Consider the following 27,821-nt stretch of genomic DNA (forward strand, 5'->3'; position numbering starts at 1 on the left):
CTTGACTGCTTTCCGGGAAAGGGATAAAATGAGATCACGTGCCCTTCGAACTCCAGTCCAGCTCATGACAAACCGCCTGGAGTCGCCTCGATTCTGAGACCGGGACACGTGGGAAATCTCAGTGTGGAAGCTGCATTCAGCCATGACCAACTCTGACGGTCTTTTCCGGAAGCTATCTCTATTTCCAACATAATCCATGAGGGTTTATAACTGGGATTTGATTGAAATTCATTGTTTTCAACCTGACAGTGGCCAATGACTTAATATCAACCTTCTTTCCCATCGGGATGTCGGAGTGGCACTGAACCTTAAAACAGAAGGACACTTTGTCAATCGGTCTTGAGATCCCAGCGCAGTCGTCATTCGAATGGCCTGTGCCCCCTGCCCAGTGGAAGAGAAGGGTTGGAGAACCAGGAGCCAGCTCTGTGACTTCCACTGTTCGGATCCAAAGCCGAGGGGTTTTCAAAAATTAATACAACACATCGGTGATGCTCCCCTCCCCCTCTTCCCCGTAAGGCATGTTCAGTGAGAGGCCAGGCAGCCGGCTGTGCTCCGCGGAAGCTCCCGTGAAGGCCTCGGCAGCTCCCGATGCTGGAAGCCAAGCAGCTCAGCACCGTCCCCGCCGTCCTCCTGCCTCCGGTTCCGCGGGGCTGCACACCCACACGCATGCCTCGTGGCTCCCCATCCATCTAGCAGCTGGAAAGATGACACTTGACATTTGGAATCTCTCCGGTGCAGACCGCTGCCGGCTCTTCCATTAGCTCCCCGGTGAGACGGTGAGGTCGAATAAGCTGCCGCAGAACCTGCAAAGGGTCCCGAGCGCTCCGGTGCGGAGCGGGGCCATTTAAATTTCTAATTCTCCGGGCCCGGCTCTGCAGATAGCGCCGGAGCCACCGGTGCGTTTCGGGCAGACGGATGCCTTTGAAGATGTGAAATTAAAGTGGAATTTTAAGCGGCGATAACAAGTGTCTTCTGTGTACGGCGGGGCAGGGGGGACTGGGAAGCCACAGAAACGGGGACGCAGATCAGTTCCTCCAAGTTTGTCTCCAAAAGCCCTGACGGTCATGTATATGTATTTTTGCAACTGCTCGTCTTTGTCCGCGGCAGAAATCTGTGACACGAGGCACGCTAGGATCATTCTTGAGGTATTTTCACATCATAAAAATTCCTAGAGGTAGCTTTAAAAATTCTTATGATTCGACAATGTGGGGCTCCTTTTGAAACTCACTGAGCCCAACAGAAAATGAAATTGCAAGGATTCCAGTGGTAAGCAAGCGCTGTATTCTCACAAAGCTCTCAGGACAAACATTTGCCTGGTTCCTCTTAGAAAGGCACTTCCTTTTAAAGACTCCAAACCAGAAAGCGTTGTAACCAGCAAAGGTGTTAGAAAGACAAAGTCCTTCCAAAATTCTCAAACTTTTAAAAAATGGCAGAAGATGAAAGATTCCATCTACTGATATGAACGCTCATAATCTAATGAACTCTACCGCCTTCCCCCTCCCCGCTGTGCTCCGTCTCAAACGCCCCGCCTTCAGGGCGTGCTCACCGCTGCCTACACCTGCCGGTTAACGCGCTGTTTTCCCAAGTGAAAGGCCCACAGCACAAATGGGCCCTCTAAGGCAGTGTTTCCCAACCTTCTCTCATGATGAGAATCACCTGGTGGAGTTGTTAAAACACAGATTCCTGAATCCCAACTAAGAAGTGCTAAACTAGAATTTCTGAGAACATATAGGTAAAATTGCATACCTAACTTAGTGCTCTGTATATAACATCTGTGTTAGAGCACTAGTTAAGTATACAATTTTACCCATATGTTCCCAAAAATTCTAGTTTAGCACTTCTTAGTTGGGATTCAGGAATCTGTGTTTTAACAACTCCACCAGGTGATTCTCATCATGAGAGAAGGTTGGGAAACACTGCTAAGGGTCCAAGCTATGTAGGTAAAACTAATAATACAATTAAAAAAGAAAATTAAAGAAACAAAAAACACGTGCAGAAGAAACAGGAGACACGAACGCTGTAACACGCCCAATCTTTAATCATCACCACTCGGGGCTGAAATCACGTGTGTTAACGGCCATTTAACGATGCTGAAGAGTTCCTCATCTCCAACCGGGACAGACAGGGGTCCCCACGGATGTGCCTCGGGGCCCCAATCTCCAAGCAACACAAGCACAAGCCCTGGGCTCCCGTGCCATTGCACCCACAGGCTCTCCGAGAGGAGGCTGAGCTCCCGGAAACCGTGGAAATGGTTAGCAATAATGGAGCCCCTCCTTTCCCTTCCAACGGAACCCACAGCTGACTCGCCTCAGGGTCGGCCGTGGCACGAAACTCTCCACGAGGCGCGGAAATCACCGACCCTTTCACAGAGCTATCGACCTGCCTGGATGGTAATGGCTTTCTGTCAACCGTGACCTGGGGCAGGTCTGAACGGGGGACCAGGCCTTGCAGCTCATCGCTCCCCCAGCAGCCAGGGACGCTGATGGGCCTCGATCGAACCAGAAGCAAGGACACAAACCTCAAGCAGTGGAAAAGTGGGTCATTAATGCAAGGAATGTGTGATGGTTCTGAAGGAATTTACAAACACCTATTTCAAAACAGAGCCCTATTCTCTATACAACTGAGCAGGATCACATTCTCTGTGAGGGAACTTCATTAAAATACCCAAGCTTTGCCCAGCCAGTGTTGCTCAGCGGTTGAGCGTTGACCTATGAACCAGAAGGTCATGGTTTGATTCCTGGTCAGGGCACATGCCTGGATTGCGGGCTCGATCTCCAGTAGGGGATGTGTAGGAGGAAGCCGATCAGTGATTCTCTCTCATCGCTGATGTTCTATCTCTCTCCATTTCCCTTCCTCTCAGAAATCGATAAGAATACATTCTTTTAAAAAACGATATTGCTGCCGGGACCGGTTTGGCTCAATGGATAGAGTGTCGGCTTGGGGACTAAAGGGTCCCGGGTTCGATTCCGGTCAAGGGCATGTACCTTGGTTGCGGGCATATCCCCAGTAGGGGGTGTGCAAGAGGCAGCTGATCGATGACTCTCTCTCATCGATGTTTCTAACTCTCTATCTCTCTCCCTTCCTCTCTGTACAAAATCAATAAAATATATTTAAAAAAAAACAAAAACGATATTGCTATTTTGGAAAGTTTATCGTTTATTGAATGAATGAATCCACTAAACCACGCATGAATGACAACATGATAGACAGATGGATGTCTATGGGGGGATAAATAAATGCCTAAATAAAATGCTTTTAAAATGATCTGAAACAGCCTCTTTCGATCTTTGTTAAAATTCTATACTTTCTCTTTCTATTCAGTTCTCCTAGTTCCTAATTTTTCTCTAACACCACCGAAAGGAAAGGACCTCCAATCACCTACACAACACCCACAGCACATATCTGTAGCTCAGACTCTGAGCTGAGCCGTGTACGGTCCTCTCACATCATCTCCGCTGCAAACCCCTGGGCGGAGCGGGAGTTATCACTGACCCCGGGAGGACTCGCCCTGGAGCTGTGGGTAACGGGCCCAGGTCACACCGTTTGGAAGTGTGGGGACTGGGCTTGGAACAAGGACTGATGAGTTCAGAGCCCACCTTTCTAATCACTCCATTAGCCTCTCCTCATGAAATCACGCTAGGTCCCTCCCAACAGCCAACGTGAGCCAGCACCCGGCGCTCAGGGGGGGTCACCGATTACACTCACTAAAGACGCTCAAGTGACCTCCCCCAGACACTGAGCAGAAGCAAAGGGAAAGAAGGGCTCCTGTTCCTGAGGGCGTTGATCAGATTCAGGGAAAACAGTGACGTCAACAGAAAAACACCCTGAGATTCCTTTCAGGTACAATTGGGAGGCACCAGAAAACCACAATCAGCATCATCCGCAGTGGAAATTCTCTGTGCACTGCCATGTAGAAGCTGGAAGAGGATTTAAAACTTCGGGGGAGAAACAAACACCTCCCAGTCTCTATGGATGCACTTTCCACTCCACCTTTTCCAACCTCCCTGCCCGGCCGCCTTCCCACCTATCCGCTCCTGCAAACTGAATTTCCACCTTCTCTAGGCTCCCTCTGCTCCAGCCCCAGAGCCCTATCTGATTACTTTCATTCCTTCAAGGAGATAGCAGTCTGGTCAATGAGATGTCTGGTTGACCTAATTTGGACTCCACACACACAAAAACTCAGAGCACTTTCTCCAAGTAAATATGTATGAGACCGATTTCCTATAGAGTTATCATATGTATTATAGACATGTCGATATGAACAAGTAAGTGGTAAAAATAAAGTATTTATCCACTGGGCGAAGTGAACAAGGATCGATTGCATATGCCTACCTGTATATATCTGTGAATGAACCAGGAGGCTTGCTTTCCGTCATTCACCGATTCCACGGTCGTGTTAGCCATTCCCACGATATCACCCCCTGCAAACACCCATGGCTCGCTGGTCTGCATCGTCTCGGGGTCCACTTCTGGGAGACCCCATTTGTTAAATTTGATAGGGCTCAAGGCTTCTTTCACTGAAAAAATAAAAGGTGAAAGACATCAGATAATGACTCATCTGTGCATCTTGTAACGATAATCTGAAAATAAAGAAAAATTATGATTTAATGATTATTCTAGGGAATCAAACAACTGCTTTTAATGAAGCATAACCAAGGAAAGCTAATGACCTGAGTTAGAATGCATTCAAAGTATTCGACTTAACCCTCAAGACATCTATCTTCCTCGTAGAAGTTCAAGACCACAGAGTTGGGCGGTGTTTCAGGTCTGGTATTTATGTCTAAGGAGTATGAGTCAAGGAAGAAGGAGAGTAGATCCCTTTAAATATTGTAAGGAATATGGAGTTTAATTTAACCCCTTTAAATAGATTGAAAAATGTATTGTCTAGACTTTCTTCGTCCATAACCGCTGTTTTCAGATTTGCTGCTCATATGCTCCCAGACCTGTTCCTTTGTGTCCAGGTGTAAGTTATTCTGTGAATGTGGGTCAATGCACAACAATAAGTTTTATAAACAAAACGATACAAAGTCTTCTACACTGACACTAACTCTTCCGCTCTTAATGTGGGACAATTTAATGCGTTGGGAAGAGAGTTTCCTTTAGCCATTAATTTGTTGTGTTTATTTTGTAAACGTTAACAAAGGCAAACATGACTATTAGCCCCTCAACGCAGCTTCCCACAGCCGAAAGAACTGTGGGCACTCCGTGTCCCAACGCATTCAAGGAAGGGGGAGAGCTCCTTTAGGAAAATGCTGGAGGAAGCTCTGACTGGACCCCTGGTCCTGAGAGCTGGAAGAGACAAAGTGAATCAAGACCATGAAGAAAGGTAGATAGCACCATATGTGATGAAGCAAACTGAGCCACATTTAGGAGAAAATGTTCTCTCGCGGTATTTGTGTCATGAATTTGGATGTAGCCTCTCAGGACAGATTGAAGGAGGTATTCTTCACTCCAGTTCAAAAGAGAATATAGCCCAGCGGGTATGGCTTAATGACTGAGCGTTGGCCTATGAATCAGAAGGTCCTATGCTCGATTCCTGGTCAGGGCACATGCCTGGCTTGTGGGCTCCATCTCCAGAAGGGGGTGTGCAGAAGGCAGCCAATCAACGATTCTCATCACCGATGTTTCTCTCTCTCTCTCCCTCTCCCTTCCTCTCTGAATATTTTAATTATTAAAAATATTTTTAATATTAAAATATTAAAAAAAGAGAAATAAATAGGACAGTGAATAAGAGGTCAAACAGCTGGTTATGAGTGTATTTAACATATTATAGCAAAGCTTATGTCAATTGAAATAGAAACCAATGGTTTCCTTTTCATATCTAGTATGTTGACTTGCCAGAATCTTCAAAGGATCCTGGAAAAAATAACTTGTAGGAATGTAAGCAACGCGACCAGCAGGGCAAATGCCCTCAGTGGCGCTAGGCAGCCGAGTCCAGGATGACCCTTCATGGAAACTTGATCTTCACATGGTGCAGGCCCAGGGGCCTCCACGTAAGTATATATGGAGCCAGGGGGTCGGCAGATAGGTAGATAGAACATGAATTTATGAATTTGCTTTTGAAAACGTTGTTGGAACTGATGCTGTAAATCCAAATAACATCTCTCATGATTCCAATGGACTCTTTTGCAAGATAACCACTATTTCTGTTATTTAACCACATTCTTGAAAGCTCCAGAGGATTTAGCATAGAAATCAAATCGAGGATTCAGTGAAAAGAAAGACAAAGCCCATGTTTCTTCATCGCCTGTCAGAAGGGGGTCCCTCCACGCAGGCCCTGCTGGGGAAGACTTCACCTTCCTGTGCCGGGCACCTCTCCTCGGGCGCTCCTGGGCTCCCAGCGCCGCGGACACCGTTCCTGGGGCACAACCGACACCCCAGGAGCGCGCCTCCTGCTCTGCCGTCATCCGGTGTGAACGAGTGAAGGCCGCAGAGCGTGGGAAGCGTGCCCAGCTGTAAACCAAACAGCTGCGAGCCGTTTCCTAGGCCTTGGCGACAGGGTGTTCATAGAAGAGCCGCATTCTTTCTTTCTCCTCTGTACCCTAATGGGGTGGGAGGGACTTCCTGTTGGGACCAGGCATCCTGCTGGCCGGGGAAGCTCGACGGCAGGACAGAACGAGAACTGGACAACGAGCCCAGGCCCCGATGGCGCCCAGCCTCCACTCCTCTGCACCCGGGAGAGAAGCGTCTTCTATGTTAGGGTGCCGGGACCTTCATGCAGACTTTCAAAAGAAGGAAAACATCCCTAATTTTAACCAGACATTGGAGATGCATGTTAATTTTTGTCTTTAGTTACTACTATGTTCTAAAGAGGTGTTTTTTTGCTTTTGTTTTTGTTTTTAAAGACACTGAGGTAGCTTTCAGAAAAGAAGTGATTCTGAAGTAGGAAATTTTAGTCGATTTAATGTTATGCATGAAATGATTTCCCCCCCGTATAGGCTTAATTGTATTGTGACACAGAAGCTCTTCAGTAAGCCACAGCTTACACCGCAGCAGCTGGCCCTCAGGGACCCGTCACCAGGAGACGCAGATTGCCAAGGTCAATTAGACGGATGGAGCTGCGCTGTCGGATCGGCAGACACGCAGCCCACAAGCATATGACAAGTCTATTTCTCGGTACTCATAAAAGGGTGTCAAGGATGTGATATTTCGGTGCATAAATGTAAAGTAATCCTCCATAAACAATACAACCGGAGTCACAATGAACAAGGATGGCTCCTGTTCTATGCTGAGTTTGAGATGTCACAGCACGAGGGGAGAGGCACAGAAAAACCCAGCACTGACAGCACAATGGCATCTTGAAAACAGAGCTGGACCATCCCTGTGCTTGTGGGCTCATTCTGCAGAACCGTCAGCCGCGAGGGCCAAGGCACAGAGAACACAGCGAGCTGGACCACGTCCTGGTAAATCGATGCCGAGCGCAAGGCCTCGGCAAGAGCAGACCATCTCTGACGGCAGGCAGCGGTCAGAGGCCCCCTAAGGACCGGGGGAAGAAAGGGCCAGTGCCAGAGAGCGCCGTCAGCAACTGAGTCATCAAGTCCGAGGGCACGGGTTCTGTCTTCGCATCGCCGTCGCATCGGAGTCTTTGGAGCAACATGCTAGCCACTCTCTGGCCACTCTGCATCACACGGGCCCTCAGGGAGAGTCCTCATTGTCTCCCACAGCCCCTCAGAGTCAAAAAGGTCAGCCTTGCTTCTGCACCCGTCCGCTCCTCCGGACCCTCCTTAGAATACCGCGTTTCTCCTCGTCTCCTCTCCTTCGGAGAAATGGTTTGCTCTTTTCATTGCCCTACTAACATCCTTCTTTACCTGATTTCTTAGAATAATTTACACTGACTACTGACTATTTCCACCACCCAATTATTCCTTCTAGTCTGCCCCTCGAGGGAAGATAGGGTCTCCACAGCCAGCAAGTTCTGAGACCTCGGCCTCCTCCCTCTGCCTTCTCTGCAGCGTCCGATGGTGGGACCCGTTAATTTGATCTCCTCTGACTGGCAGAGTGTCCTTCTATCTGGGCTCTCCCCATCTCTAAGCTCTCATCCAGAGGAAAGTCTCTCCCGGCGACTTCCTCTGTCTCAGTGGCATCGCCAGCATCTGGTGAAGAATGTGAAGGAAAGGGAACCTCATTTATGGGCTTCTTGTCCAGGGCGGGCATGAGCTCACTGCGGCCACAGAACAACTCCTTCATGGAGCTATTCTCACCCGAAAACAGCCAAGGGTGGCAGCGCTGGCATCGCAATCCAGTTATTTCCGACTCCAAAGTCCTTGTTGCCACTGACCCTTGGTATAGAGAGCGAGACATGTGTCCCTAACAGTTTCTTGAAGCTTCACTTCCGGGGCTCTAGGAAAAGCAGTGGGGCTAGAGGGACAGCAAAGCATTCTGGTCTTGGCCAGGTTTCCGGATACAGCCTTTAGCCCACCTCACCCCCTGGGGCCTCCTCACGTCCCTTTGTGTTAAACTAACCACAACCATCTCCCACTGAGCAAGCAACCGGGTAGCTTCTCCTTGAGTTTTGGGACACAGCCAGCCCCTTTCCCAGCATCTAGCCCTGTAATTGGGACAGAGGAGGGACTCGTGCATAGCTTTTGGTTGAAAAAAGTAATATGGAAAATGTAATAGCTGTTGTCCCATTACTTAGCATTCATATTTAATTTTGCATAACCTATGATCAATTTATTAATTTTCTTGTAAGTCTTATTTCCACAATTAGAGAGCCACTGTGGAGAATAAATGCAAATATTTTCCTTTTTTTTCTCTTCTTCTTTAAAGTTTCTAAAATAAAATGTCTCCAGCGGCAAACCCACCGCCTCCGGAAGAAGAGGCTGCTGGCTAACCTCTCCGGCTTCGGTTAACTATCTGATGTCCTCAGGACTCTGATTAAATCGCGTGCAGTTTGAATAGGCTCGTAGGATCCAGGCAGGGAAAACACAGATTTCATTTTCTTTCCCAGAGTCCCACACAAAGGATGGACATCAATAACCGCCCGGCAGCCCCCGCTGTCCCCTGTACTCCCCAGGGGGCCTCATTCTCATTTCCTCCGCTGACCAGCTGATCAGCTCAGAATTAAAATGGTCCAAACACTTCACCTGGATTTGCTTATTTCTCTGCAGTAATCCCATCTATTTAAACCTCGAAACTCCTTGAAGATCTGATTTCGTTTTATGTGGAAGCATCTCCTCCAGGAGGGCAGTGTCCTTGAAGGCAATGCGTGGGGATTGTTTTCAGGTTCTCGGTTGGGTCCCCAGACGCCGCCCTTTGATTTGCTTATTTATATTCAATGATACCATCTACTTACGGCCACACACCCCGGGAAGGAATAGACATCCCTTAATCTGATTTGGACCCGGATCATCGTAATTCTGTGCACATTTGGGTGCTTAATACTTCCTGATAATTGGGAGGCAGGGAGAAAGAAAGCAGACAGGCTCCCGGGGTGTTTTTATACACATGCTCCTCAGCCGGAGAACGTTCCAGAATGCCGAATGAGATCGTGAAGTGATACAGATAATGACAGAAAGGGGTTAAGAAAAATGTTTACTCTAGGATCCGCCATTGGCTGCATATGAAGCCTAAGTAAAAACAGTAGTAAATTATACAGCGTGCCGAAACAATATTAAAATATAAGCGAATACTGAAAAATATTTTAATTAACAAAATAAATCAAATGGAAAAGATTCCCTAAATAGAGCTTTAAAAGCAGGCCCACGTGAGTCTGACTGCCATGACTAATTATGTACCCGTGGAATGTGTGTTCAATTTGGGCTTATTTAAACAGCAGAATGCTCATTAGCTGCAGTATATCTGTGAAGCTTCAGTAAACAGTTTAATGGTTTTTATGTTTAACCAATTTCATAAGTTCCTGTAATTTTAGCTTTAGCAGCTCATTAATGTTATTTTCTGATATCCATCTTACGGCTTTTTCCCTTTCCCTTGTCGTCGGCTGGAGGCATCCTTCCGTGCAGGCTTCAGGCACGCGGCCGCGTTTCTTTTCAACAGGTTTTGTGCCCGAGAAACGCACACAGCAGGACCGCAGCTCCTGCCCGGGGGGCCTGGCTCAGGGCTTGAGCGTCAGCCTATGAGCCAGGAGGTTACGGTTCAATTCCCGGTCAGGGCACAGGCCCGGGTTGCAGGCTCGATTCCCAGTAGGGGGAATGCAAAGAAGTCAGGCTATCAATGATTCTCTCTCACCATTGATGTTTCTCTCTCTCTATCCCTTTCTCTTCATCTCTGAAATCAATAAAAATATATCATTAAGATTTTTTTGGAAGAGTTCCTTCATGGGTGGGTGGGAAGAGATCAACCACCCAAAGAACATGTATGCATAACCCATGGGCACAGACAATGGGGTGGTGAAGGGGGGGGGGAAGGAGGGGGGCAGGGCCAGAAGGGGCCAATGGGGAAGAAGGGGACATGTGTAATTCTTTCAACAATAAAGATGCATTGTAAGATAGCAGCAGTCTGGCTGGCACAGGGGAAGGCGGGCCCTGGACACATTAGACACTTACAGCTTGGCGGAGTCTCTGAGGCGTAGAGAACAGGCTGCCTAGTGCACTGCCAGGCACAGGCATGGCTTTGGCTCATGAAGTTGGGTGGTTTCCACATGTTGGGGATAGATGTTATATATGATTCAAGGTAATTTTTCAACTGACACAGTTATAACACACATCTATGGGGGTCAATGTCAAACGTAACCAAAGACCATCTTAAACAGGCCTAGGTTTCATTTATCTTGTGCTTTGAGCCAAGCACACAAATGCAAACAATTAAAAAAAAAAATAGTTTTTTGAAGCACACGTAACAACACTCATTCCAGAGGACATCAGCACCATGGCTGGACATCAGCACCACGTTTGCCTCGGCTCTGGCCTGGCTTTCACCCCCCAGGCACACGGCACGCTAACGCACGTCTGAGAGGCACGGTGACGGCCGTGGTCAGCAAAGCCCAGGACACCGTGTGGCCCTCCAGGCTGAGCAACCTCGGCTCTGTTTGCTGATCTCTTCTCTGAAACAATGCTGCTACTTCTTCTTCCATTTTCTACCCGCTTCACCCAGCAACTCTTAGAACATGCCGCTGCTCTGCGCTTGTATGTAATCTCTGATTTGATGGGGAAATGACGGATCTGCCCACCGTCTCCCTGCAAGAATGCACATGCTATCGCCCGCCGGTGCAGCCTGGGAAGGGGAGATAAGGGAAGGCGCCGCCAGAGCTCCCCGGGGGAGCACACCTGGCCCGCGCCGGCAGAGGGAGGGAACTGATCACACAAACCGCGCGGTGCTCGAGGGGGCGGCCCGGGAGGTGCAGGTGATGTGCTGTTGATGCCAACTCACTTGCTTTAAAATAGTTTTATTGACTTCAGAGAGGAAGGGAGAGGGAGAGAGAGCTAGAAACATCAAAGATGAGAAAGAATCACTGATGGGATGCCTCCTGCACGCCTCCTACTGGGGATCGAGCCAGGCATGTGCTCTGGACGGGAATCGAACCCAGTCCCCAGGTCAACGCTCTATCCACTGAGCCAAACTGGCTAGGGCCCAACTCACTTTCAACCCTGCTGTCAGTAGGACCTTTCTCCTCATCATCTCCCTCTTTCCAAGTGACATCAAGGAGCAGCACTGCCCAGGGCCCCTCCTGTGGGCGGCGACGCCCAGAGATGCCGGGACGGGGACGGGGTTCCACCACGTCACCCCGCACTGCGAGGGGCGTTTGTAACAGGAAGGTGACATGCTTTCAGCCGGAAAAGGAATCTGCCCGGTAGGACAGCGTTGAGGAACATCTGTACAGTCTTCCTCCTGGGCTCCTGAGGACGGTTCTCGCCCACACATAGTGAGACGCGAGGCGATGCACAGGGAGGACTAACAGGTTCGTTCTCAACGCGGGGCGGGCCGATCCACGGGGTTCACCACGTTTCACTCCTCGGGCGTCGTGAAAGGGGACGGAGCCGGGGGACCAGGAGCCACCCTGTCCTCATGCGCCCTCTGCGAGGTGCCGCCCCTCAGAGGAGCAGCAGGAACCAGGGCCACTCCTCCCAGCACCCCCGGGGGAGGGCGCCTGGTTTCCAGAAGAAAGGCCCACTGCTCATGCCTTAGGGTAGGGGTGTCGAACTCAATCAAAGAAGGGGCCAAAATCTAAAATCCAGCCTAAATCGCGGGCTGAATGGTTTACTGAACAGTCATAAACTGACAATGTCATAAACTGACAGTGGAGTGCAGTGATGACAGCGTGGTGCGGGCCACATTGCAAGGCCTGGCAGGCTGGATTTGGCCCGCGGGCCGTGTGTTTGACACATGTGCCTTAGGGAGTCCTTTAAAAACTCCAGGGAGCATGGCTCTCACTCCCTGAGTAAAGGAGCAGCGCCCTCAGAGGCTCTGGGCTGGGCAGGGGAAAGACAGAGTGACAGCTCCCCAGTGTCTGCTTCCCACCCCCCTCGGGCCTTCTTAGTTCCAGCCTGTTGCAGCTGCTGGATGGACTGACCAATCCCAACGCATTTCTTCTAGGAGAGAAACTCCTACTCCATCTGTGAAGCCCAGCCCAGAGTGCCCTCTGATTAGCACACCATGTGGCAATGTATGTATTTCCGTGCCAGCTTCTCCCGTGAGCCTCTGCGGGCCTGACAGGCACAGACGCATGCTCACTGGCCTTGTCTCCCCGTGCCTGTGCCCATCACCTCGCCGGACACTGTGCCACACTGAGGGAGACACCGCATCTAGAAACTGCACACTGCACAGCTCCAGTTCAGAAATAAAATGGAAGGCGCAGCCCTTCGTTTACAAAGAGGGGAACATGCATGAATTAAGGAGGCTGTTGAGAGTGTTCTAAAGACAGGCCTTTTTTTTTCTTCTTTTCTTCCCCCCCCCCCCCCCTCTAATAGAGCTTTTAAAGTGACTGCAAAATGCCTGCTGAACTAACAGTGTGTGCTGAGCAAGTTGCATAATTTGCCTGCTGCTCCCGCCCTCCACCCCCTCTCCACCTGGCTACCCCGCCTCCTCCGAACTCAGTGCCAGCCTGCTCCCTCCGAGGCCTCCCTGGACACCCAGACTGTGTGGGTGCTTCCCTGCCTCTAACTCCCCCCTCCCCCCCCGTCCCCCCCACAATCCATGGAAATGGGTGTTTCCCGGGCATCCATTCCTGGGGGCAAGGCTTGGGCCTGCTGGATCCTCCACGCCATGCCTGGGGCAGCAGGACCTCGGAAGTCAGTGACAGATAACCCTGTGCCGTAATCCAGGGGCGGGCTTGGAAGGAACCCTCAAGGGAGGAGCCAGAAAACAGGTGAGCTCCATGACTGACAGGCGAACCGCCGAGCGCCTTGCTGGTTAAACCGGATCCAGCTTTCGCTCCGGTTCTGGTGATGTGCAAGGTAGGCAGCAGCAGCTGAGTTTCCGGAGAGCAGAATGCAATGTGCTCACTGCTCTCGCCTTCCTCCCTGGACCGTTAGCGAATAAACAAAGCACGCTGTGACGGCGCCCGCATGCCAGAGACGTCCGGGCGGGAAGTGACAAGCCCAGGCCATCGTCCAGCTACTTGAAAACAGCCATCTGGATGGCATTAAGCATCTGGAAGTTTCCACATACCAAGATGCGTGATGTCTTGCAGATACGCTATCCCAAGGCCTGTTGGCATCTCCCTGATCTGTTTCACACACTGGCATGCGAGTGTCTCTTCTGCCTCAGACACATGTGACTTTCAGCTCAGCCAGAGAGGAAGTCACGGACAGAGCTAAGTGTTTTTTGGTTTTTTTTTGTTATTATTTTTTTAAATAACTTTTATTCAGATTTATGATATATTTTTATTGATTTCAGAGAGGAAGAGAAAGGGAGAGAGATAAAAACATAAATGATGAGAGAGAACCATTGATTGGCTGCCTTCTGCACACCCCCGAGTGGAGGGATCGAGCCTGCAACCCAGGCATGTGCCCTTGACTGGAATCGAACCTGGGACCCTTCAGTCCGCAGGCTGACGCTAGGAAGGCTGTTGTTCTTAATGAGCCTCTGATGGAGAGAAATGTCTTTCTTTTATGTTGCTTTCCGAAAACAAGAATGAGCCCCCATTTCAGCAGTGTGCGCCGGGAGGGGAAGGGTTTGCGAAGGGCACCAGCTCCCATGGTCAGTGGCCACAGACACGCTGCGAGCGGGAAAATGACACAGAATGGCCTCTCCCGACGGCCTCCCCTTCAGCTGGGATGCTTCAAAAAGCACGTCCTCTTCCCATCACTGCCTTAGAGCCTGTTTTCCAGCCTTTCCTCAGGGCGTCAGGGCGCCCTTCTAGAGGAAAGAGCCAATTCCAACGTCCTGTTCGGCTGCTTCTAGGGCTGGCAGGAGGACAGTGCTCCCCATAAATCCCGTGTCTGCCCACGGACTAGGCCGCCTTCTATCGGAGCCATTGAAGACTGGCTCTCGCAACAGCTCTGTCATGTCTAATGGAAGAGAAAGCTGTTCTTTATTTTCTTTGATTACTCAAAAAATGTTTTATTGATTTTAGAGAGAGAGGAAGGGAGAGGGAGAGAGATTCAGAAACATCAGTGATGAGAGAGAATCATGGACCGGCTGCCTCCTGCACGCCCCCCCGCTGGGGATGGAGCCTACAACCCGGGCCTGTGCCCTGGCCGGGAATCGAACTGTGACCTCCTGGTTCATGGGTAGATGTTCCATCGCTGAGCCACACCCACTGGGTGAGAAAGCCATTCTTACAGAATACACAAGGCAAACATTTGAACAAAATAAAATACGTATTTTGGTTATCGGCTTAAATGTAAGATGAATGTTCTTTTCCGACCCCCCCTCTAAAAATAATCCTGTATACTAGGCATTAAATGCTGGTTCTAAGCCTCTTAAATCAAGATTCTGGCATTTCCCACCAGGAGAAGGAAATACGTGTTTGAGTAAAAAAGTAAACAAATAACCACGACCCCCTGCAAGAACCCGGAGCCATGGCGGCGCCACAAGCACAGACCACGCCCAGCCCCGCGGCGCCCGCTCCGTACTTACCTCGAGGGTCACTCAGCCCGGAGCCGAAGGCACTGATGACCACGTCGGCCTTCAGCTGCACCTGCTGCTCCTCATCCTCCCTCCAGGCCCCGGCCTCGTCCTGCTCCGTCCGCACCAGCTGCAGGCCCACGACCCGCCCGCCTCTGAGCAGGACCTTCCGCGGGGACAGGAACGGCAGGAACTCACACCTCTCCTCCTTGGCCAGCTCCACCTGAGGAAGCGGGACAGGGAAGGCCGTGAGCACGGTTCTCCTCCACTGCACACGGGGCGTGTCCCTCTCGTGGTGCCACCTGCACACGCAGCGTGTCCCTCTCAGGGTGCCACCTGCACATGCGGCGTGTCCCTCCCATGGTGCCGCCTGTACATGCGGCGTGTCCCTCCCATGGCGCTGCCTGCACACGCGGCGTGTCCCTCTCAGGGTGCCGCCTGCACACGCGGCGTGTCCCTCTCGTGGTGTCGCCTGCAGCGGAGGCCGTTTAAGTCAGCCTGAGCCCTGACCCATGGGGCTCAGTGCACAGAGCATCAGCCTATGGACTGCAAGATCCCCGGTTCGATTCTGGCCAAGGGCATGTACGTTGGTTGCAAGCTGGATCCCTGGCCCTGGTTGGGGCACATGCAGGGGGCAACCAATCCATGTGTCTGTCTCACATTGATGTTTCTCTGTCTCTCCCTCTCCCTCCCCCTCTCTCTAAGGATCAGTGGGAAAGTATCCTCTAGGATTGACAGCAGTGAGGACTGACAACAACAAGGAATGGACGAACCACGGTGAACTTCCTATCGCCAAAGCTGAGATTCAGTTCTCCATCTTCATTTTCTAGCTCGCTGACCTGGGAGGGCCCTGAATTGGGGCTGCCCTGTGGGGGCTCAGAGGCCATGGCACTACAAGGTGTTTCCTGAGCTGGAGGAACCGTGTGTGTGTGTGTGTGTGTGTGTGTGTGTGTGTGTGTGTGTGTGGTGTGTGAGGTCCGACTAGAGTAGCCTGGTCTCCATGCTCTCAGGTCTGCAGGTTGAATCCTCTTTTCAATCCTGCTGCCCATCACCACGGTGCATACATGTAAGCCAGAAAAAAGTCAACCCAGCGGGCGGGCCCGTCTGTGCCAAGGACAGGACCGGAGCGTGGGCGGGAGGACGCAGCATGAGGGCCGGTGGGCGGGAGGAGAGTGTTTCGCACCCGGTGAAGCGGCAGCGGCAGCGGTGATCAGGGACACAGCACGCCCGCCTCCTGAAGAAGGCCTGGCTCCCCATCACTCCTCCTGCCCGAGGGGGCGCCTCCTTTTTGCTGGTTGTCACGCCATCACGGATGTGCACAGGACAGAATGCAAATAAGAGCTTGTTTGCTCATCCTCCTCTTTACTGTTTTTTGGGGGAGTGGGTGTGGGGTGGGGGGATACAGCCTTTGTCAGTGTGATCGTAACTAGCAGGCGGAGAGTTCCCTATCAAACAGGTGAAAACACCTCCGCGGAGGTTGGCGGGTGGAGTCTCGGAAGGACCCTGACTGACAAGGGAGGCAGGGAGGCTGTGTGTGAGCTGCCGAACCAGGAAGGGGCTGAGCCACCTGGGGAGGGAAACAGGGTCAGGGCTTCTGAAAACCTAACGCTTGTCCTGCCCACAAGTGCTCAGCATCTCCGAGAGGTTTCTGTACGAACTGTGTCCATGGCAGACATGCTTTTTAAAGATATATTTTTGTTGATTTCAGAGAGGAAGGGAGAGGGAGGGAGGGAGGGAGGGAGGAAGGGAGGGAGGGAGGGAGGGAGAGAGAGAGAGAGAGAGAGAGAGAGAGAGAGAGAAAGAGAGAGAGAGAGAGAGAGAGAGAGAGAGAGAGAGAGAGAGAGAGAGAAAGATCAATGATGAGATAGTCATGGATCGGCTGCCTCCTCTACACCCCCTACTGGGGATCGAGCCTGCAACCAGGCCTGTGCCCTGACAGGGAATCAAACCGTGACCTCCTGGTTCCTAGGTAACACTCAACACTGAGCCACCCAGCCAGGCTCCAGGTGCACATATTTATTCATTTGTTTGGTGGCACCTGTCCTCCGGGCAGACAGCGGGTGCGTTAACCCAATGCACACACCGCTGGTCCTTGGCTCCGTCAGTAACGACTCAGAGGAACACAGGAGGAAGCATCCAGGAGGCTCCATTTTGAGGTTCAATGAATCCACTTGTTACTTAATTTTCATTCCGAGAGGAAGTGGAGAAACGAAATTCTCCTTAGCTTGGCTATGTACCTCCATACCCACGGCAGCTCTGTGGCCGATGCCGAGGGGTATAAAAACAGAGTGTCCAGCATGCCATCACGATCATCGTTTGGATGATTAACTTTATGTAATGGGATGATTTGATCTGATTAATATTACAGGCATCGTCCTGTGGAAACGCTGAAGCAACCTAATTTACCATAATTGAAAACATGACGGCAGCTTTCGGTGAGGTCGCATCCAGGCAAAGGACGCACAGGTTCTAACCCCTAGTGTGCAGAGCACAACGCCAGGCCAGCGCACATTAAGTCCTGACATGCTGGCCCGGCTGGTGCGGCTCAGTGGTTGAGTGTGAACCTGTACGATTCCCAGTCAGGGCACAGGTCTGGGTTGCAGGCTCCATCCCCAGTGTGGGGTGTGCAGGAGGCAGCCGATCCATGATTCTCATCATTGATGTTTCTGTCTCTCCCTCTCCCTTCCTCTCTGAAATCAATAAAAACATATTTTAAACATTTCTAACATTCATGTCATCACTGAGCACAGACGGTGTACTTCCTGTCTCAGTCCCAGGGGTCCCCAGGACTGTTCATTAACGCCGGGCCCTTGGGGCATGCGTGTTTGTTTGTTTGCAGGCTTCTTTGAACCCCATCCTGCTGACAGGTCTCCATCACTCTCCCTTCAGATCCCGCTCCGCGTCAGAGGTGACACATGTGCAAGGAGCCACGAGGAGCAGCACCCTTACCAAGTAAAATCAAATTTGCCAGCTCAGACAGGTTCCTGGCTAAAAATAAGTCCCAGCTTCCTGGTTCTTGTCATTAAGCGAAGACAGAAAGGCACAGTGGCCGGTGGGAAAACGCACGATGCAGATGAGGAGAACCTGGGTGTGGCTCGGCCAGGACCACTCGATGTGGATGAGTCCGAGGGGCCCTGGGTGTGGTCCCAGAGGCTGCAGGGGAAAGGCACAGGCTTTCACAGAACCATGTGCTCACAGCCGTGGCTCAGGGGCTGAGCATCGACCTGTGAATCAGGAGGACACCGTTCGATTCCACGCAGGGCACAGGCCCGGCTGAGGGCTGGATCCTCTGTGTGGGGCGTGCAGGAGGCTGCCGATCAATGTTTCTCTGTCATCATTGATGTTTCTATCTCTCCCTCCCTCTCCCTTCCTCTCTGAATCAATAAAAAAATACTTTTTAAAAGATGTGTTAATTATTTTTGAGTTGCCTTAACCGATAAAGATATTCCTGAGAAACAGGCCAGGCAATCTGGTGCTATTGTTTTTATTATTAAAACGAATAAAGGAGCATTCATGATCCTTCTGAATGTTAACCTGTACGGCAGCAGACAAATCCACCTTAAAGCAGCTGCCATTTCAGCAAAGGGGAAGGGCGCAGCCCGGGGCACAGGGAGGTCTGGAAGCCACGCGGATCAGGGCGGAATTAAAGACCTGTCTTGTGTGGCTGCTTGGGAAGTGGGGTGTGTGAACAATGGGTTCTTACAGGACCCTGCGTGTGCGGGGCCGAGCTATTAAAGCGGTTTGTTCCATCCTCCCCTCGGAGATAGCTGACGGGAACTACAAAGCCCTCCCCGCCTCCCTCTGCCCCCCTCTCCTCCGCAGGCTGCGGTCCTGACCTCCTCCTCCTCCTCCTCCTCCTCCTCGGGATCCCCCAGGCCCGGAGCGTTCTGGAAGTCCTGTCTGATCTAGCTACAGCTCTTAATGCCTGCATTTGGGGGGACTCTGTAACCTGTGAAATGTAATCCCCGCGTGCAGCGTGCGGGAAGCTCCGGAGGGGATTATTAGCGCATTTCCCCGTCTTCACAGCCGGCGGCGCTCAGGGTGGGCCGGGCCCCCTCAGGCCGGGCCCAGGAGGGGGTTGTCAGCAGCATCCGCCTGGGCACCGTGTGAGGCCGCGAGGGCCAGAGGGCTGGGGTCCAGTTCCAGTCCTAAGCGCGGACGCCCCTTCCTCCTGGATCAGACCTCCGGGCGGCAGCCGCTTCCGAAGGAAGAGGGAGCGGGCCCCTCCCGGCCCTGCGGGGGCTCCGGGGGGTGGCCGGGCCCTGCGGGGGCTCCGGGGGGGGGGTGGTGGCCGGGCCCTGCGGGGCTCCCGGGGGGTGGCCGGGCCCTGCGGGGGCTCCGGGGGGGGGGTGGTGGCCGGGCCCTGCGGGGCTCCCGGGGGGTGGCCGGGCCCTGCGGGGGCTCCGGGGGGGTGGCCGGGCCCTGCGGGGGCTCCGGGGGGGGGTGGTGGCCGGGCCCTGCGGGGCTCCCGGGGGGTGGCCGGGCCCTGCGGGGGCTCCGGGGGGGGGGGGTGGTGGCCGGGCCCTGCGGGGCTCCCGGGGGGTGGCCGGGCCCTGCGGGGGCTCCGGGGGGCGGCCGGGCCCTGCGGGGGCTCTGGGGGGATGGCCGGGCCCTGCGGGGGCTCCGGGGGGATGGCTGGGCCCTGCGGGGGCTCCGGGGGGATGGCCGGGCCCTGCGGGGGCTCCGGGGGGCGGCCGGGCCGGCTCGGAAGGCACACAGAGCAGCTGCAGCCATGACCGCCCACCGGGACACTCGCTCAAAATGCACATTCTCGGGCCCACACAGATCCACTGAGTCAGAACCTGGGCCCAGCACGCTCTGTGGCAAACGCCTCCAGGTGGTTCTGACGCAAAGGGGAGCCCGGGACCCGCGTTAGAGAAAGGGGGCTCCGACCCTTAAAGCCATGGGACCCGAGGGTGTGGGGGTCACAGCCGTGGCGGTGCGGGGTCCCGGCTGTCAGAGGGGAGACTGCAGGGAGCCCAGTGCAGAGAAGATGAGGACCGGGAGGCTCGGCCAGGAGCCAGCGGGGACTCAGGGCTCCTGAGCTGAATCGCCACCGCGGTCCCTCCCAGGAGACAAACCGCCCGCTCACCGCAGTTAGCATTCTGGCCTCGCAGAGACTCCCACAGGCCTGGGCGACCCACGGCAAACGGAATTGGTCGTACGGACCGGGGACATTGAGTGACTCGTCTCTCTCTGAAGACCTGGCTTCTCGTTCTCAGCACTCACACCTGTGTGCGGCCTCCGCCTGCTCTAACAGGAACATTCCAGAGGCCCGTGGGGCCTGCCCCAGCCGATGCCTCCCCCACGGGTGGTCCCCAGTCACCTCTGAGAAGGGGGCGCTTTTCAGCCTGAGCTCCTTATGAATCTCAAACACCCCTGCCTGTGAGCTCTCTGAAAAACCGGCGAGTCTGCTCCGGGGTCTCCGCAGAGCGAGCCAGGACCACCGAGCCCTGCGGCTCCCGGGAAACTCTGACCGTCTCTGGGGACAGAGCTTTATGGGGGCCTCCTGGTGGGGATACGGAGAGCTCAGCAGGCTCACTGGGACTAGCTGAGTGCGTGTGAGAGAGGGGCGCACGGAGGATAAGAAGCACTTGGGTACCGATGAAGACAAAGAGGAAGTCCTTATAGAATCATGTTCACGCTGGCCGTCTGAGCTAGAAAAACACCCGGGCCGAGTCCCCAAACGCCCGCGCCTGCTTTCCCCTCCCAGGAACGGGGAGGCAGCCTGGCGGAGGGGAGGTCCCCTCTCCCCAGCCTGCTGCCTGACAGGCCCCGTCCCCCCCGCCATGGCTCCCTCTGGGGGCCCGTTACCTCCTCGGGGACGGCCCGGATGTGCGAGAAGCCCTTCCGGAAGACCAGGAACACGCGGCGGGCCCCGCAGCGCAGCGCCGAGGTGGCGCAGTCGAAGGCCGTGTCGCCCGCCCCGAGCACGATCACGGCGCCGCGGAGGGCGGGCAGCGGGCCGCGGCAGGCGCACATCCCTGCGGGGGAGCAGACGTCAGTGGGGAAACCGCCCGCAGACAGCTCGGCCCAGGCGTGTCCCCGAAGCCGTGGACAACGGCACCGGGGTCCCCGCCCCGTCCCTCTGCCTCGATGGGAAACAGCTGTGTCCGAGTCTGAAAACAGGCTCATGGCCGGGCCGGCCGGGCGCAGGGTGGAGCGTCAACCTGTGAACCGGGTGGTCAGGGTTTGATTCCCGGTCAGGGCACAGGCCCGGGGCGTGGGCTCCATCCCCAGAGTGGGGCGTGCAGGAGGCAGCCGATCCATGATTCTCTCTCCTCATTGATGTTTCTCTCTTTCTCTCCCTCTCCCTTCCTCTCTGAAATCAATATATATAATTTAATACAAATAAAAAGGCTCGTATGTAATTTCATGGTCGGTGCCTTGAGCCTCCCTTTCCTCCTAGGACAGCTTGCAGCACATTTCAAGAGGCACAGGCCCTAACAAGCCGGGATCGATGAGAACTCTCTTGGCAAGGGGCGGCCTGTACTTTTCTCGGGCCATCATCAGTTTCCAGTAGGAGAACAGGGAGTGCTGCTCAGGACCCGGGCCCACCCCCCCAGCGTGTCCTGCGTGCATGGCTCTCAGCCAGGGTGGTAAGGCTTCCAGCAAACAGACCACCATACTTGACCGTTCAGGGAACTGGGACCGTTAAACATGAACACGCTGTCAGTGCTCTTTATGCAACTGACGAACTTCTGAAACTAGTTTTTAAAGAGTTAAAATAAAACTTCCTCTGGTTGGCCATTTTTCTGTTTCTTTTAATAAAAGTGAGCATTAAAGGGAAATGATGATTTTTTTTGTACATTTTTGTGTACATTTCTCAAGAGCACCGATATGAATGAAGAGTTGATGTCCCGATGAAAATTCGTGTAAAATGGGAAAATGCAGGTGCTCTCTCTGTCTTGAGAGGTATGTATTATCGGATTAAATACAACTGCTGATAAGATGAATGACTATAATTTTTGAAATGGCAAAAATTGCCATAAACATAATAATCAATTTGCCTGGGAGAGTCTGTATCTGGGATTACATACCCGGCTCCTGCAAATCTCAAGTACAGTCGTGATTGCTATGACCTTCCTTAGAAAGCATCTCAGTCACATGACTCTCCTGCTCGCTTGGAAGGGGGAAGGGGAGGTACACATCTTAGTGGTAAACTTCTACAAAATACTCTACAGAAAAAGACGTGGCTTTAAAAAAAACGTTTGGAGAAAAATGTAAGCTCTTATCTTTTCTCCATGCAATTAGATGTCAGAATAGACTTTTAAAAGTACATATGCTTGCCCAGCAGGCCTGGTTCAGAGGTTAAGCATCGACCTAGGAACCAGGAAGTCACGGTTCGGTTCCCAGTCAGGGCACAGGCCAGGGTTGTGGGCTCGATCTCCAGTGTGGGGCGTGCAGGAGGCAGCCGATCCATGTTTCTCTCCCACCATTGATGTTTCTCTCCCTCCTTGTCCCTTCCTCTCTGAAATCAGTACAAATATATTTCAGAAGAAAGTATGTATGTTTAAAGGGTTGGTGTGATTTGTCTTTGGAGAATATATTTCAGCCTCTTTGTCATTAAGACATGACTCCCGCCCAGATAAAGCAAAGCTGCAGGCCGTTGCTGAGCTCAGGATGTGCTACCACACAGACACCACGCCCCAGGGCGTCCAGCCAGTGTTCCCCTTTAACTTCCACATTCACTGCTCTGGGAGGGACCGTCCTTCAGCCTGCTTGGATACAGCCAGTTGTCCAATTTCACAATAAAGAGATGAAATACACTCGTATCCAAACTGAAGCCCCTGCCACTCCTTCTAAGAACCTCTTCCACGGTCTGTTTCCGACTCCCTCAGAAGCAATGTCTCTGGAGGCAGCTCAGACTGCCTCACAGGTGAGCCTCCTCAGGGCGCACAGGTAGACGCTGGCAAACCGGGACATCACCCCACCCCTTGGTGAGTGTCAGGAAGGCTCAGGGGGCACAACATCCTACAGAGCCGGGAATAAGCCCTCCGACCGCGTCAGGCAGGGAAGACGCCATGGTTACCTGCTTTGCTGCCTTTGGCGACAAGAGGCAGGAAGTCCTTGGACGTGTAGAAGCCCTGCTCCTGCGTCAGGCCCTGGAAGATGCCGTCTCGGTTGGGTTCTGGCAAACCTGCGAGTGAACACACATAAGATGGCGTCAGCGGGAGGAGAAACGTTCCCTATCAGGTAGTGAACAACGTAGAAAGCTGCCACCATTAAAGGCAGGTGGTTCTTAGAGGGGAAAAAATCCATAAGCAAATCCACGTGAAAGAATGCGCATCACACCATGTAATAGACCTCAGAGGAGACCTTCAGTGTAAAACTAGGCACACGTCAGAGATCCCCCTTCACACACACACACATAATCATACACAAGCATGGATGCACACCAGCACATAGGGTTCAGGGGACTACCAGGTTATATTCTTTAAAACAATTTTTTTTTTGTTCATTTCAGAGAGGAAGGGAAAGGGAGACAGTTAGAAACATCAATGATGAGAGAGAATCATGGATCAGCTGCCTCCTGCACGCCCACACTGGGGACAGAGCCCAAAATATGGGCCTGTGCCCTGACCGGGAATCAAACCAGGACCTCCTGGTTCATAGATTGATGCTCAACCACCAAGCCACAATGGCTGGGGTCAGGTTATATTCTTTCCTCATGGCATAAATAAAAATAAGTTGTGATGTATTAAAGTGCCAAATATAAAAAACTAATCACAAAAACTAAAAAAAGTTATTGATACACATTTGACTAGTTCCTAAATCTGGGAAATCTTAAAAAAAAAAAAAAAAAGACTAAAACAATCAAAGAAAATTTTTTTTGAGCATAAAAATTCAGCTAGCTACTTCTATATTGAAAAATATTGTAAGCAAATTAAAAGGAAAATAATTCACCAGGAGAATATTTTAACAAATAAAATGTCTTTATAAAGAAGTTTCTCAATTTTAAGATAGAGCATTAGCTTTTCAACAGTCATAAACAAAGAACAATAAAAATTGGTATAAGAAAATATATAAACACATTATAAGCACCAAACATCTTAACTAAGTAATTTAAGAACTATGAATTAAAACTGGGATCGGATTGCCCTTCTAACACACAAAGGGTTTAAGAGAATTCTATTTCGTGGCAATATAATAGAGATGGATTCTTATTCTCCTCTGATAGACACACAGATGAGTGCTCAATTTCTAGAAAAGAGTTTTGAATTTATCCTAAGGAAGCACTAAGACATGCAAATAAAGTTTTAATGTGCAAAAATGGTTAATGCAAAAAAGAGAGAGAGAGAGAGACAGAAGTAGCTGAATTTTTATCAATTTTTTTCCTTCAAATTTCACATCTTATGTCAAGGAAAGAATAAAGCTTAAATCAGAGTAAAGTACTGAACTTTGGCAAATTAAACAAAGGGCTACAAAGAAAGACAGATGAAGCTTCTGCGAGTGAACTATGAAAGATAATGAAACTTGCAAATACCCATCGATCACAGGCAGATTTCCCCGAGAGGAGGAGGCGTATTAATAAATAAGGCCTGTGTCTACACCAGGATGATTTCCAAATGACACTGAAATGACTTCTTAATTCACTTTTCAGTGGGAAGAAGGAGGCTTATGAATGAAGAGGAACTGACACAGATTTGACAAACGCAACCGATCGGCGTGGAGACTGTTTTTTCTTGCCTTTCATGAAATCCAAGGAGTTCCTTTGTTCCCCTGCACAGACGCTGAGACTGGTGCTTCAGGACGCATCTACACAAAGGAACACCTCCGTAAGAGCTACCGAAAAATGACCCTTATCAAGTTCTCCAAAAAGAACAGAAAGGAACAGAATTTTGCTTCGGTGATAGAAATCTAATTGAACATTTATTGATCATCCATTGGAGGTACTGCTCCAAGTGCATGGCCTACTGGTAATTTTTAAAAAATACACAACTCATTTAATTCTCAAAAACAGCTCTACACACAACTGACGGTGTGGCCCGCGCTCAGTGTGAGGGAGCTGAGGCTCAGGGGGAGGAGAGAGCAGAGGACACAGGACAGGCGAGCAGCAGAGGCCATTTCCAGCCTGGGCAGTCCAGTGCCCTTTCCACCTGTGAGGCTGGGATACTGGTGAGCCCCGTTATAATGTCACGAGTGGCATCTAAACCGTTCCAGCCCGGTGTGGCTCAGGGGCTGAGCGTCAGCCTAGGAACCAGGAGGTCATGGTTCCATTCCTGGTCAGGGTATAAGCCCAGGTTTCAGGCTCTGCCCCCAGTGTGGGTGTGCAGGAGGCAGCTGATCAATGATTCTCTCTCGTCATTGATGTTTCTATCTCTCTCTCCTTTCCTCTCTGACATCAATAAAAATATAATTGAAAATAAATAAATGAACGAAGCATTCCACATCCAGTATTCAGTGCTGCTCTACGGCTGTGGATACGCACCCAGCCCAGACTGTGTGTGGCCGATTCCCGCCTGGGGGCAGAGGGGAGGCTGGCTGCTGCCTCGGGCTGCACCTCTGTTTTGTGATTCTTCTCCCTGGTACAACCCTTTCTGGAATGTTCCCCTTTGTGCGGGCATTCCCTTGGTGATTTTCTGGCTACTTTAAAAAAAATTTTTTTTTTTTTTTATCCAATAGCATTGACTCTTATTCATTCATGTTAAGTCACCTGAAATAATATCTATTGAATTTAAAATATATTTTTATTGATTTCAGAGAGGAAGAGAGAGGGAGACATAGGAACATCAATGAGAGAGAATCATTGGCTGCCTCCTGCACGCCCCCTACTGGGGATCGAGCCTGCAACCCTGGGCCTGTGCCCTTGAGCAGAACTGAGCCTGCGGACCCTTTGATTCTCTGTCCACTGAGCCAAACCAGCTAGAATCTGTTGCCTTTAAATACTCATTAATACAAATGGCTGGATAAACCCATTTCAACGGCTACTCAGTATCCCACGCTGCTTGATGCTCTTTGAAATATGCATCTCTGCTTCGTCCCCCCCCCCCCCCCCCAAACAACTCCTCACTGCTTGAAGAGTTTTCCTCTCTGGGGTTTCACTGTCTCCTCGGAGCAGAAAGCTGTCATGTGACCTCAGGCTCATGGTCTCCACCTGGACCGGGACCCGTGGTGCTTGCCGAAGACGTTCAAATCGCAGGCGAAAGGGGCTCATGGAACACACTCACGGAGGGACACGAGGCTGTGCCCCCAGCCACGCACCCGCGACTCTGCTAATGCGGTGTCCCTGAGACCGTTCCGTTTCTTCACTTCTGTCCACTTAATCTTTTAGAGGTACCTCCCTGCCGACTGGCTCATTTCTATAACTATTTGTAACCCAGCGTATGTGGAATCAGAAGAAAGCCTCGAAGGTCAGACTTCCTGCATTAAAATTCTACTTCTGCCACGACCTTGGCAAGTCAATTATTCTGCCGAGCCGCCGCCTCGCCGGAGTGCTGCTGGGAGAATGCAATGAGAACAACGTGTGTGAGTGAATGTTTCCTGTTATTTGCATCCTCTCCCCACAGGCCTTGGTTCAAGACACTGAAACGACACACCTGGAGAGCCGGACACCCGCCATCTCTCCCTGGTGCTCACGGCGGATGCTGTCACACCGCGAAGTGGTCGGCGGGGCGGGTGGGTAGCAGAGTCCATGAAACCTGCCATCTTCGGCTTCATTGGAGCTGTGTCCGGACAAGGGCACTCTACCCTCCTCTGGTCCACAGACTCAACAGCCTCAAAGCCCGGGAGCCTCAAGGCCAGCAGGCAGCAGGTGCAGACCGAGCCACGTTTACCGGGGTCTTCCAGTGGGAGTCCAGCAACGTCTTGTCTCAGAGACTGACCGAGAGTCCAGCTCACGATCTCCCTCCCCAGCTGTACGTGGGCAGTTCCGCACTTTCTGAAGCTCCAACTCCTTGGTTCTGGGAGGGAGACGCCCTGCTGATGGAGGGGGTGTGCTGATTGATGTAGGGGGTGTGCTGATGGAGGGGGTGTGCTGACGGAGGGGGTGTGCTGATGGAGGGGGTGTGCTGATGGAGGGGCTGATGGAGGGGCTGATGGAGGGGTGTGCTGATGGAGGGGGGGTGCTGACGGAGGGGCTGATGGAGGGGCTGATGGAGGGGGAGTGCTGATGGAGGGGGTGTGCTGACGGAAGGGGTGTGCTGATGGAGGGGGTGTGCTGATGGAGGGGGTGTGCTGATGGAGGGGCTGATGGAGGGGGAGTGCTGATGGAGGGGGGGTGCTGATGGAGGGGGAGTGCTGATGGAGGGGCTGATGGAGGGGCTGATGGAGGGGGAGTGCTGATGGAGGGGGAGTGCTGATGGAGGGGCTGACGGAGGGGCTGATGGAGGGGGGGTGCTGATGGAGGGGCTGATGGAGGGGCTGATGGAGGGGCTGATGGAGGGGCTGATGGAGGGGGAGTGCTGATGGAGGGGCTGATGGAGGGGGAGTGCTGATGGAGGGGCTGATGGAGGGGCTGATGGAGGGGGTGTGCTGACGGAGGGGGTGTGCTGATGGAGGGGCTGATGGAGGGGCTGATGGAGGGGGAGTGCTGATGGAGGGGGGGTGCTGATGGAGGGGGAGTGCTGATGGAGGGGCTGATGGAGGGGGAGTGCTGATGGAGGGGGAGTGCTGATGGAGGGGCTGATGGAGGGGTTGATGGAGGGGGAGTGCTGATGGAGGGGGAGTGCTGATGGAGGGGCTGACGGAGGGGCTGATGGAGGGGGGGTGCTGATGGAGGGGCTGATGGAGGGGCTGATGGAGGGGCTGATGGAGGGGGTGTGCTGACGGAGGGGGGGTGCTGATGGAGGGGCTGATGGAGGGGGTGTGCTGACGGAGGGGGTGTGCTGACAGAGGGGGTGTGCTGACGGAGG

General features: G+C 52.3%; 1 protein-coding gene across 3 annotated transcripts in view; it reads right to left on the reverse strand.

The window, feature by feature from the left end:
* DPYD (dihydropyrimidine dehydrogenase) overlaps positions 1-27,821 on the reverse strand; it is a 304,605-nt gene that overhangs the window by 114,391 nt on the left and 162,393 nt on the right. For all 3 annotated transcript variants that reach the window (XM_084865337.1, XM_084865336.1, XM_084865338.1), the window contains 4 exons: positions 23,000-23,107; positions 20,782-20,951; positions 14,980-15,190; positions 4,333-4,517 (listed from right to left, as the gene is read on the reverse strand). In XM_084865337.1, the coding sequence (XP_084721463.1) occupies positions 4,333-4,517; positions 14,980-15,190; positions 20,782-20,951; positions 23,000-23,107 (674 nt within the window). The remainder of the gene's footprint in view (positions 1-4,332; positions 4,518-14,979; positions 15,191-20,781; positions 20,952-22,999; positions 23,108-27,821) is intronic.

Source organism: Pipistrellus hanaki (genome assembly GCF_964339955.1).
Source record: "Pipistrellus hanaki genome assembly, chromosome: 18".
NCBI lineage: Eukaryota > Metazoa > Chordata > Mammalia > Chiroptera > Vespertilionidae > Pipistrellus > Pipistrellus hanaki.